This window comes from Rhinichthys klamathensis, unplaced genomic scaffold (genome assembly GCF_029890125.1).
Source record: "Rhinichthys klamathensis goyatoka isolate OS25496 unplaced genomic scaffold, OSU_Roscu_1.1 h1tg000722l_1, whole genome shotgun sequence".
Classification (NCBI taxonomy): Eukaryota; Metazoa; Chordata; class Actinopteri; order Cypriniformes; family Leuciscidae; genus Rhinichthys; species Rhinichthys klamathensis.
The window spans coordinates 692,036-705,794 of NW_026607137.1; the positions used below are offsets into that span (position 1 = coordinate 692,036).

Genomic DNA, 13,759 nt, shown 5'->3' on the forward strand with positions numbered 1-13,759 from the left:
TCGCGCTGTGTGGAAAGATTGTTCTTTGATCGCTTTCTAATTTGTTCACAATTTAAATACGATTATTTTCATCCTACTAAAAGAAACGATGTGAAGCTGATATTTTAGTCACTGGCTTGACTTACTGATGCATAAACAGTATTGAACGATTTTGAGAGAAAGATTACCTGTCTGAACTTGAACAATTACACATCAGAAGGTGTTGCTTGCTAGCTCGATCCGAGGCCAGCTCTGTATTGGCCCAAGTTGAGGAAACACTCGGTGAAATGTTTGGAAATTTCCAGAGAAAATAAAATTAACCCATTGTTTCTTCAGAGGCCCAGATGAAGGAACTAAAAAATACTTTTGTGTTCATGTGTACATCCACACTGAGCAACTGCCATGCTTCGGCTGCGCAGTTCCGCCTGGCATTGAGGGCTGGCATTATGCAAATATTTGGAGGCGTACATATTAATGATCCCGACTATTGCGTCACAGTCGGTATTGTGTGGAGAACCGACCGTTTTTCAGGGGTGTTTTTCATAAACGTGAATTAAATGAGAACGCGAAAACAGTCCAGTTTGAGATTCACTCTATGTCATGTCCATGCACTGAACTCTTGTTATTTGACTATCCCAAGGTAAATTCAATTTTGAATTATAGGTCACCTTTAAAGTTCCAAGATGCTCTGTCTCTATATTTTCTTCCCAGTGGAGTTTCGGACAATACTTTTTTAGAACAGTTATACATTTCCATCGAGGCAGCTGTAGAAAAAAAACTAAACACTACAAATAGTCAACAAAGATGAGAATATTGGACCCCAAACAGTGATGTCTTACATATACATATATTCTACCAACTGGATATGAATATAAAAAGTTTCGATTAGATTTTGACATTTAGACACCTTTGTGTAAGGCACATAGAAGGCCTTCAGACTGCGACAACATACTGGGGGTGCAGGGTTTACATAACATCCCAAATGTCCACTTTGTAACGTTGCTATGTGACCATATAATAACGTGGATAATATGAAATAATATGGAACGTCCCCCTAAAGTCATATCGGGAACGTTATTATATGACCAACAGAGGACCATGTGGGAACGTTCTGTTAACGTCCCAAATGTCCTCTTTGTAACGTTATGTGACCATAGATTAACCAATATGGAGCGTCCCCCTAAAGTCATATCAGGAATGTTATTGTATGACCAATGTGGGGAATGTTCTGTTAATGTCCCAAATGTCTTCTTTGTAAAGTTCTTATGTGACCATAAAATATCCAAAATGGAAACTCATATAAGGAACCTTGAACTGCAGCACTTTCATAGCCATTAGAGGACATTTTAGGAAGGTCCCTAATGTTCTGAAAAGGTTCTGGATTTTTGTCACCTTTAGAGAACTTTTAGGGAACGTTGCACAAGGTCGCGAGAACGTCCCCTCCTACGTGGGATCATCCAGGTAATTCAGATTACATACTTCGCTCAATTGCTGAGGGGAGAGAACTGCATCCACACATTTTGTGAATGTGCAAGGAGCAAAAGGAAGGCTGAAGGGAAAAACCATAAGCTGGTAAGCTATACCTTCGAAGGCAAATCTCAGAATACGCCTATATGTCGAGCCTCTGTCTGGCATTAAGGACAGCTTTCTCAAAGTCCTTCATGTCATTCAGGGTGAGCAGATGTCTGTCCAGTACAACTAGACTCCCCATTGTACAGCCAATCGTCTGGGCCATCATCTTTATATCCAGGTCTGTGTTGCTGTGGAGCTCTTTAAACAGATATGGGTCAGGGCCATTCTCCTCCATGCGTTTCAGCATTTTCGTGCCAGAGGTTGACCCAGAGATAGGCTATGGGCATGAGCTAAGTGCAGGGCATACCACATGTTAGAAACTTCAACATGCACCTCAGGGAAGCATGCACCTCACCTCATCAACTGCTTTGAAATGATGCAGAGAAATTTCTTATCTACAGCTACAGGGAAGTCAGACATGTCACTGCAATGCGTCGCAGAGCCCAATGTAGGGCTGTGAGACCAATACTCTCCATCAGATGCCGCTGTTAGACATGGCATCATTATTATCATCCTCTGACACTCCGAAAGAGAAGGATGTTTCCCCATAGCGTTAGCTACTGAACCAAAATTGAAAGGGAACTACAGTTGAATGCTTATAGTGTGCCCGCCACAGTATAACATCTGACAGGACAGGAAAGTTTGTTTTTCTGAAGTGTGAGACTTTTTATCTCGTAAGTTATGAAAATAACGTTAGAATAATGACTGACAAATAGCCTGACAACATCTAATCTGACAGCAAATCCTGAACCATTACAATGCATTTTTCTCAGGCACTCTTTACTTAAACTGCGTCTGACAGAGGAGTCAACAGCTTCAACACACATCTTTCAAAATAAAAGTCTCCCATCAGAAAAACATTTAGAATTAAGTTTTTTTTTGTTTCAGCCTGATTTGCGCTGTTTCTTCACCATCACATATGGCTGCGGTAAAGTGGACATAAAGACATTGTAGTTGAGGTATTGCTCAAACAAAATCCAAATTTTCAGGACTTTTTATGGTACCATTGTTTTTTATGAACCGTTGAATTTGGCATGTAAAACAACGCACAAAAACTACCGTATTGCACCATCAGCCCATTTTACACCGTCATTTCTCGTTCGCCAAGGACAATGCGTACTGAGCCGTATTGAGCCTTCAGCCCATTTTGCACCATCCTTTCAAAGAATTTTTGAGTACAATTTTTTTACTGAGTTTACAAAGTTTTACTGTACCTGTTTTTTTAAATGCACAATGCACACTGAGCCATATTGTCCTAAACCCATGAATGAGGTGTAGAGATTTTACTTTCGCCCATCCAGGGACCCTAATTATATAGGGATTGGTAAGCATGTCACAACTGACTTTGTGATTTTTGGATCACACATCACTTAAGGTGTGGTTATGAGTACATCGGATGAAAACCAGTATCTGGTGTGACCACCATTTGCCTCGCACAGTGCAACACATCTCCTTCGCATAGAGTTGATCAGGTTGTTGATTGTGGCCTGTGGAATGTTGGTCCACTCCTCTTCAATGGCTGTGCGAAGTTGCTGGATATTGGCAGGACCTGGAACACGCTGTCGTATACACCGATCCAGAGCATCCCAAACATGCTCAATGGGTGACATGTCCGGTGAGTATGCTGGCCATGCAAGAACTGGGATGTTTTCAGCTTCCAGGAATTGTATACAGATCCTTGCAACATGGGGCCGTGCATTATCATGCTGCAACATGAGGTGATGGTCGTGGATGAATGGCACAACAATGGGCCTCAGGATCGTGTCACTGTATCTCTGTGCATTCAAAATGCCATCAATAAAATGCACCTGTGTTCGTTGTCCATAACATACGCCTGCCCATACCATAACCCCACCGCCACCATGGGCCACTTGAATCACAACTTTGACATCAGCAAACCGCTCACCCACACGACGCCATACACGCTGTCTGCCATCTGCCCTGTACAGTGAAAACTGGTATTCATCCGTGAAGAGAACACCTCTCCAAAGTGCCAGACGCCATCGAATGTGAGAATTTGCCCACTCAAGTCGGTTACGACGACGAACTGCAGTCAGGTGGAGACCCCGATGAGGTCAATGATGAGCATGCAGATGAGCTTCCCTGAGACCGTTTCTGACAGTTTGTGCAGAAATTGTTTAGTTATGCAAACCGATTGTTGCAGCAGCTGTCCGGGTGGTTGGTCTCAGACGATCTTGGAGGTGAAGATGCTGGATGTGGAGGTCCTGGGCTGGTGTGGTTACACTTGGTCTGCGGTTGTGAGGCCGGTTGGATGTACTGCCAAATTCTCTGAAACGCCTTTGGAGACGGCTTATGGTAGAGAAATGAACATTCAATTCACGGGCAACAGCTCTGGTGGATATTCCTACAGTCAGCATGCCAATTGCACACTCCCTCAAAACGTGCGACATCTGTGGCATTGTGCTGTGTGATAAAACTGCAAATTTTAGAGTGGCCTTTTAATGTGGCCAGCCTAAGGCACACCTGTGCAATAATCATGCTGTCTAATCAGCATCTTGATATGCCACACCTGTGAGGTGGATGGATTATCTCGGCAAAGGAGAAGTGCTCACTAACACAAATTTATACAGATTTGTGAACAATATTTGAGAGAAATAGGCCTTTTGTGTACATAGAAAAAGTCTTAGATCTTTGAGTTCAGCTCATGAAAAATGGGGGCAAAAACAAAAGTGTTGCGTTTATAATTTTACTCAGTATAGATAGAACTGTTATACATAGAAAGTAGACAGTAATGAAAAGTTATTAGCGTATGCCGTGTGGTTGGTGTCCAGTGTTGCTAGCTGAGCAGAAATACATAATCATGTTTCGCTTTGTCCCCTCAAAGTTGTGTTGGATTTTCTCCTCAGCTTAAAGGTTAAGAGTAGCCTGGGAAAACCCAGACAACTTCCGGCAAATTTAGATTTGCTCTGCAAGTTAGTCTGGCAAAGAGCTCATTCAAGCCCATTTCTAATCCGTCGAAATCACGGCACCAATCAGAAACGTTGGGGCGGGCTTTACACGATGACGACAGCACAGCGACGGTGAAGCAGATTTTGTACATTTACAAAAATGGATACCGCTGTGGAACTAGGGGTGTGACGGTTATAGTTGAACACCGTCATTAGAACTCTATAACCGCCAAAACCATGTTATTAAAATATTTTTTTCACAAACATTTTTTATCATAGAGAATGTTTAAATACTAATATCAGCTTACGAGGGAAACGGAGGCGGAGTTAGTGGTGCTTCGGAGGCTGCTACTGCTACAACTACATTCACTTCTAGTTGTCTTGCTGTTAATTTTAAATAAACATAGAGCAAGTAGCTAACCAGTGTCTGGTCGTTTATTCAAACTAAGTTGTTCTATAACAGACGAACGTCGCTCTGCATACGTCATCTCCTTCATCGCTGTGATTGGTTTTAGGTCTATCCAATTGCGCCCAGAGGCATTTGAGCTATGTCCGTTGGTGACGCCCCTTTGGAAATGATTTGTCTATGAAGCTTTGCCAGACCATAACTCAGTTACAACTGAGAATGGTCTGGTTTTAACCAGGCTAGGTTAAGAGGCCAATCTATCACTGTTTTCCATGTTCATAGAGTTCGTTTCTGGAGTAAATATATAGGCTATAATCTGTTTACACAGCCTTTTTAAAAATGATGGTGTTTCGCGTGCGTTCAGCCAATCAGCGTACGCGTACAGCGTACTAACGTCACGGATAGTTCCTATAATGCTGGTTATTAACCCTACTCTGAAGTAGGAGCTAAATTAGTTCCTCCAAAAGGAGTTCCTAGAACTAAAATCGTTCCTAGTTCCTGCGGTGCGAACGTGCCAAAATCGGGGTACTTCCGCCAATAGTTCTAGGAACTATGTAAAGGTTCCTCCGATGCGAAAATCCCTAATGAGAAGTCCTGTCTTTCCTGGGCTTGGTACCAGAGGTCGTCTTCTTGCCTCTAAGAAGTGTCTGTCCTAGCATCTTAATCTGATGGTGTTGGACAGTTTGTTTGTGTGAGTCTACCAAGATCCAATCAAAATGTAACCAACCGTTGTCCACTATTACGGACAGAGAGGGGCCCGGCCATAAACTGGGCCCTGGAATGTGCGGTTCACCACACAGGTGTTAAATGTTTTGATTCAAGCTGGCAAGAAGTCTTTAAAGGGACATTGTGTAGGAATTTCTCCCATCTAGCGGTGAAATTGTATTTTGCATTCAAACGAATTGTGCTCTCCAGCGCCTTGCTTTTTCAAATGCGTGTTGCATCTATGCTAGCTGTTATGTACCAAAAAGCTATGACAGGATGTCTTCTAATAGCACTTCGTCGGGTTTTCCTTCGGGTGAACTGGTTTGTTATTTCAAACAAACTGCAACTTGACACAACGAACAAACGAATGTTACAGTATGAATTACTGACTGTGAAAAACATGAACTATTGTAATTAGTAGTTATGCCTTCTTTATTTGTTATATTTTCTGAAGTATGTGCATCTCTTTTGAAATCTTTCTCCTGCATTAGCTCTTTCCACCTGGAAAAAGCTATCCCGACATTAACTCTTGTTTTTTGTAATCTCCGGTCACGTTTCCTTCTACGTTCTATTTTGGACTTTTTTGGTGACGAGGATTACTTCTCCTGTGGCTCAGCATATGTATGGTCCGCCATTAAAAATAACAGTGCAATGCAGCCTTTTAAACTTGCCGGGGCAGTGACAAGCGCCTCTCACTGCTCTGCTCCTCCGTTTCTGCTGCTTTCAGTTACGTGATGCTGGCTCTGAACGAAAGCGCGTTGGCCTAGTACTTTTTGTCCCTCTCTGCTATTATAGTTTTTCAAGATGGCGGAACTACATGGAACCCTCCGTGGACCTACCCGTCCCATGTATATAAAGCTAATAAATTCTTCGTTTACGAGGATAAGTCAGATAATTGGCAGAGGTATTTGTACACCATTGAGGACATATTTATGAATAAAAATATTGATTTTAGATAATAAAATACCTAAAAAAGTACACATTGTCCCTTTAAATATCACATTGTATAGTCACTTCATAACATTAATGTTGAACCACTGTAATCACATGGACTATTTTAACTATGTCTTTACTACCTTTCTGGGCCTTGAAAGTGGTAACGACGTTGCTGTCTATGTGGGGTCAGAAAGCTCTCTGATTTCATCAAAAAGATTTTAATTTGGTTATTTCCTTTGTTTGCATCTTGTTTTGCAACGTTAGATCTACATTTGAAGTAAAAGCCCAAAACCCGGTATTGATGGTATTACCACTGTGGGACTAATATTTATATTTTTTATTTCTATGTTTTGGGCTTCTTTTTTTTTACATTCCACCCAAAACTATTTATTCTTTTCCATGTTCCCAGCATTTTTCTAGGACCTTTCTCTCTGTGTGTCCATTTAGTGTGCTCCAGTTATGTCATTTTTAAATTTTAACCTCCTAACATCCAGAGGTATTTCTGCCATTTCTACCTGTATTGCTGGAATAGGGGATGTTCTGAATGCCCCACAACTTATTCTTTAAGCTTGCGACTGAATTTTTCTGAATGTGGATGCTGGTATGATTTCTCATTGTGGTGGTGATATTATGATGATAATTCAGTTTCATTCATTAATTTGATCAAAAGAAATTCCATTTTGTAAGATCATTTCATCTAAGTAATTCAAAACTTCGTGAGGCAGACGACGACATTATGTGATCAAATACAATAAACTTAAACACACTCCACAGCGCCACCCAGTGCATTTAATTATAACAGCAAGTTTTAGTGCTTGGGATTTATCTAAACTAAGACTGTAAATGGATATCACTGCATTTACGGCCAGCAGCAATGCAGTAATATAGTATTTTTGTTTTACGATAAATAGGCTATACAGATCGAATATTCGACTATTCGTGTACACCCCTAAGTGGGGACAATATCGACCCTGGCAAAAAGTGGCGGAGACAACATGTCCCAACCGCAAATTACGCCTATGTACAACATAGAATACCAAACTAGCCATGCACCTTTTATTCAGTCCACCTCTGAGAGTTATGGCACGTTGCCCGGTCCAATATGGCGGCGACGTTGACGCAATAGACAGTAAAAGAACGTCGATCCTCCTCCATCCTGTGGAGAATGCGGTGTCACAGACACACCTTCGATCGGGTGAGGACCATGGCGAGGACCTCACGTATCGGGCCCATAGAAACGGTCGCTAATGAGATTAAGTGTTAGAAAAAGATACTTGATTTTTGATGCAAGATGCAACATTTTTTATTTAAGTGTTTTAAGGACTCAAGTGTTATTTATGAATCTGTACTGTATTCCCCTATTGTTGACTAAAAACACATAATAAATAGATAAAGGGCTAGGCACTTATATGATTGTATATAGGCTATATTATTATTATTTATTATTATATTGTACTCTTTCTATGGTTTATTATATTTTTATTTTTGAATTGAATATTTCTAATTGTATGATTATTGTTTGTGGCATTAATAATAATTATAATAATAAAAGAATGTCGCTAAAGAGGCATAATACTTTAACACACCCCTTGACGTAATGATCACGTCAGTACTTCCGGGTTCCTTGGGTGCGTTTTGTTGTCGGGCGAAGCAAGATATACTGTTTTCTTCTTTTTTTATTTAGCTTGTTTGTTTAAAATAGTGTCGAGATGAATCGTATCTTCGGACGAGGGAAACCAAAAGGACCACCACCGAACCTCACGGACTGTATATCAGGTGTATGTGTTTGTTCTGTTTAACTTTTGAGACTAAGAAACAAAAGAACTTTGTCCTGAACGCTGAAATGGCTTCATTTTTGCTTAAATCTTTCTCTGAATTGTATTTCTTCATATTATTAGCCTGTACATTTAAATATGTTATTTGTTTTGAGTGATTGAAATATGTTTTGCTGTGTCATGTTGTAAAACAGACGCTGTCCATAATAGGTAAACATCACATGATCCATTTCTGATGTTGTTTTTATAGTTGTTGACATGGTTGGTGTTTTTGAATACACAACATTTATTCTGAAAGTTGTGTTGGCAAAAGTCTTGTGTTGACGTTGTGTGTGTGAACCAGTCCTGCTGGTTTCTTACCTATCACTGGATGCCATGTTTTTCTATATTTAACATTATGGCTGGTATCTTCTCATTTTCTGAGTTAATTATTTATACATGTATGTTATATACTATATGATGTCTTTCTTTGGCTTGCTAAATTCTAGGTCGACTCGCGAGCAGAGTCCGTTGACAAGAAGATAGCCAGACTTGATGCTGAACTGATGAAATACAAAGATCAGATGAAGAAAATGAGGGATGGCCCATCAAAGGTAAAATTCGACTTAGACTTTAACGTTACCCGAGTGGAATTATAGATTTCTGTATAGATAGAATAAAATTGAGTGAACAATTCCTTTACTGTTTCATTTACTTGCATATAAAAAATCTCCATATAACTTCTATGCTATAGATCAAGTATTTTGAAGCCACGTGATTTTGTTGCTATATATATATATATATATATATATATATATATATATATATATATATATATATATATGCACTTAGTGTGAGGAACTGATGGAAATTTCAGATGTTATTTGCTAAAAATCATTAATTTTTCTATAGCTCAAATTCCATTCATACTTGCACGTATTCAAACCAGGTGTCACAATTTTCTGAGAAACAAGCACCAATGGTGTTTGGCATTGTTTAGACCTGGTGTGATGTTTTTATATGCTAGTTTGGAATATCTGCAAATGTCTGATGACAATTATCTTACTTAAGAAATATTTCTTTACTTAAAAAAAACAACCAAAAATCAACGTTCAGCCATGTGTTGTCAACAAAGCGTCACACACCACTCAGTGTATGAAGATCTGCCCTGACAGTGCACGCAGGACATTGAAAGAAATCATAGTCTATTTTCTCTGCTTCTTTTCTAGAACATGGTGAAACAGAAAGCCATGCGAGTCCTCAAACAGAAGAGAATGTAAGTGCCCTTGTACTCATCCTGTTGTCATCCACTTAAATACTTAATAGGCTATTTGTTTTCAAACATTTCTTTACACTTAAACATTTTTACTTTTTAATCAGGACTAAAACATGCCCTAAATTTTGATTGAAAATATTCTTATTCCTTATTATTGTTAAGTAGCACTTTACAATAAGGTTCCATTTGTTAACCATTAGTTAACATGAAGTAACAATAAAAAATACTTCTAATATTAACTTGAGGTAAAGTTAATTTCAACATTTACTAATACATTAAAACCAAAAGTTATTCAGTTAATGTTGTTTAGGTCTGGACCTGAGCTAAAATTAATTAAGAATGGACAGTTGTATTTTTACGTATTAACTATATGTTCAAAGAATAACAACTATTGTAACAAATGTATTGCTCATTGTTAGTTAATGCATTAACAAATGTTAACTAACAGGACCTCTTTGAAAAGTGTTAAATATTGTTCTTTACAGTTCTTTTGCAATTGAATATGTTTGAAACGTTTGTTTACTTTATACATGTTTTAAAATAAGTTATTTTGGTTATAAGAAAAAAGTTGGGAGGACAACACTTAAGTTTTGTATCTTAATTCAATTCTGTGATAAAAGCTTCAGAAATGATTGTGATATGAAACTAGGTTCTGTTATCATGTGTTAGCACTTACCTAGGTGATGGTCACATGCTTGAGCAACTCAAACAGCAAATTCTAAACTATCAGCCATTTCAACAGAAAAATTAAAGCTGTAATATTAACGTTGTCCACTTGAGGGAGCCACAGGATAAGGAATCTTTTAAAAGGTTAGTTCAACCAAAAGTGAAAATTCTGTCATTAATTGCTTACCCTCATGTCGTTCCAAACTCGTAAGACTTTGTCATCTTCTGAACTCAAATTACCGGTAAGGTCTTTTTTAATGAAATCTGGGAGTTTTCTGTCCCTCCATAGACCACTACGCAACTACCACTTTGTAGTCATAAATTTTTGACTAAATCACTCAATTAATATGGATTAGTTTTACGATCTGTTTGAAGCGTCAAAGTGGTAGTTGCATAGCTGTCATGAAGGGACAGAAAGCTCTCAGATTTCATCAAAAAGTTCCAAAGATAGACGAAAGGCTTACGGGTTTTGGCATGTACTGATGTAAAGGGAAGAAGCTTGAGGTAGCTTAAATACTTAGGAATAATAATAGATTCTCAGCTTTCTTTTAAAAAAACATGTGAAGAAAGTTGTTAACATAGTTTAATTTAATTGAGCTAATTTTAGATTTATTAGAAATAGCTTGACTAAAGAAGAAGCAGTGTTATTTATGAAATCCAAACATGAAAATCTATTCTTAAACCAGTTTAAATTATTAATAAACGAGCTCTTTTAGATAAAAAGCCAAATAGCTCCCATCATTATAGTGTTTTAACTAAGAATTCTCTTTAGAGTTGGGAAACATTTTATTAAATTTGCTGATTTAGTACTTGTTTTCAAGATTTTAAATGGTTTTGCTCTATCAGTTTTTAAGGATTATATATATATATATCAAATAACAGGACTGTACACAAGAGCTGGTATAATAGGTGATTGTAATATACCATTGAGGAAAAAAGTACCTTTGGCTAGTTATTTGTTTTTAGAGGAACACATGATTGGAATAGACTTCCAACAGAACTAAAATAATTAAAACATACAACAGGTCATTGTGAAACTTCATTACAAAAGGGTTGCCGACCCCTGCTCTAGAAAGTTGAAATTGTGGTTACTGTTGAATCAAAGTTGAGCATTTGTAGAGATTCTGTTCTGGTAGTTTTGTATTTGTGTGTTAAATTTAGTTTGTTTGTTTTAAACAAACTAAACCAGATACATCCAGATAAATGTAGGTGTCGTCAGCATAAAGGTGAAAGGACACTCCATACCTGTTTAAAATATATCCCAAAGGAAGCATATAAAGAGAAAATAGTACACGGCCGAGAATTGAGCCCTGGGGAACACCAGAATTCCAGAGGAGAAATGTCCCAGGCGGACCGCATAATCTCCTATTAGTTAAGTATGAGCGAAACCACTGCATCACCCATTTTCGCTTCCCACAAAGAAAACCTAATTGGTCTGTATCATAATTATTTATCCAAAATAGGGATGTGACGGTGAGGAAATTTTCGCATCAGTTAAGGTTCCACCTGGTTCCTACTGGTATCACCTTTGGGGGGACGCTGGAGTTTTTCCCCCTTTTCCACCTCGCTTTAAAGGCTTTGTTCAGACTGCCAGTCCAAATCCGATTTTTGTTCATATCTGATTGAAATACGATCAGATTAAGCAAGTGTGAACGGCAAAAAAATCACATAAAATGGAAATCCGTTTCAATCTGACTGCTATGAATGTTAGTTGTGGTGCATTTGAAACTTAGACACTGAGGGAAATTGTTGTATTTCCAGGTATGAAGGGCAGAGAGATCAGTTGACGCAGCAGTCATTTAACATGGAACAAGCAAACTACACCATCCAGACACTAAAGGACACCAAGACCACTGTAAGAATGCATCCATAAGAATACAAATAAAACATAAAAATTTAACAACTTATTTCCTTTTATGTTTTGCAAGCCTACCTTTTTGTATGTATGCATGATTTTTTTTTTTAAATAGGTGGATGCAATGAAAGTTGGTGCCAAAGAAATGAAAAAAGCATACAAGAATATTAAAATTGATCAGATAGAGGTAAGATTCCTTTTGTCCCTTCACCAAAGTAAAATAGTAATTGTATGTCCTGATTAAAAAATTTAATGCGCATATAAAAAAAGTTTTGCTGTTCATGCTGCAGGATCTCCAAGACCAGATGGAGGACATGATGGAAGATGCTAGTGAAATACAAGAAGCTCTTAGTCGCAGCTACGGGACACCAGACATCGATGAAGATGACCTGGAGGCAGGTTAGTTAAAACAGGCATTGAGGTAGTTTGCTCATTTAGCATTTAAATGTTTGATCTGTAATGATTTTTGGTCTCTTTCTAATAAAAATATATTTACTTTGTTCACTATAAAACATAATAATGTTGGTTTTACATCTGTGAGTATTTGTTTGTACCATAAGAACTGGATGCACTTGGTGACGAACTCCTTATGGACGATGACAATTCCTATCTGGACGAGGCTTCTTCTGCTCCAGCTATACCAGAGGGAGTGCCAGGAGACAGAACCGCTAACCGGGTATACACGCTTAAAGAGCCACAAAACACTAAAACACTTTATATATATATATACTTTATGTTCTGGAATGTCACATTTTTATCATCTGAAAAGTGCTGTGAAATATACTTCCCATTTCAGTAATAAACAAAAGGTACACAATTGATAAATGCACTGGCAAAGATTGTTTCAAGTCTCTTTCATGGATTATAATTTTATTATTAATTGCCAAACAGTGGCAACTTATTACAGAAAATTTGATAAAAAAATACCGCATAATACAATTAAATATGTATTTTGCAAAATATAAAGTTTGTATGAAATGGCAACACATTACATTACAACACATTTATTATTTCAGTAATAAGCAAAATAACAGGTAAATAAAAATCCAGTGTTTAGAATGAAATACTTTTTTTTATTTTTTTTAAGTATAACAGTGGATGTCTCCACAATGAAGAAATTATTTTTAATTGATTTGCGTATTCTGCTGTTTGCACACAGGATGGAGTACTGGTGGACGAGTTTGGCCTACCTCAAATTCCAGCTACATAATGGAACAAAGTTACAAAATTCTAAACCCTCAAATGACTTGGACAAATATCTCGACACATCATCTGGATCTACACAAGATTATAACCTTTTAATGCTCCATAAAGAATCAATCCATGATAGCTTTCACCATTAATCATTGGGGTTATTTTTTTTTTATGTATGTGGTATTTTCTTCTGTGTAGATTCTATTGCTACGATTTATTTTCTAAAGGAGTTGATACTTTGTACGGCAATACACTTTCTTATTCAAAGCAAATATAAAGAAATTATTATATGACAATGTTTGAGGGTTGAATGTGCAGTCTGTTGTTTTGTGCAATTCTGCAATGCCAGTGGTTCAACACTGGTAATGAATCAAAACCATGTCAGTGTGAGAACAGAGAAAATAGAAATGGGAACTGACTCAGGAAAGAATATGCCCGTTTCATTTAGTGAGAAACAATAATACCATAGACAAAATCTTACCGTAGACAAAAATCCTTTTATTATGG

At 37.8% G+C, this 13,759-nt stretch overlaps 1 protein-coding gene across 1 annotated transcript; it reads left to right on the plus strand.

The window, feature by feature from the left end:
- The first annotated feature begins 8,146 nt into the window (after positions 1-8,146).
- On the plus strand, positions 8,147-13,550 carry chmp5b (charged multivesicular body protein 5b). Its single transcript, XM_056242331.1, has 8 exons — positions 8,147-8,285; positions 8,771-8,875; positions 9,491-9,537; positions 11,965-12,058; positions 12,174-12,245; positions 12,349-12,457; positions 12,619-12,734; positions 13,218-13,550. Exons 1-8 carry the CDS (start codon positions 8,217-8,219, stop codon positions 13,266-13,268), a joined length of 663 nt encoding a protein of 220 aa, XP_056098306.1. The 5' UTR covers positions 8,147-8,216; the 3' UTR covers positions 13,269-13,550.
- Positions 13,551-13,759: the final 209 nt, after the last annotated feature.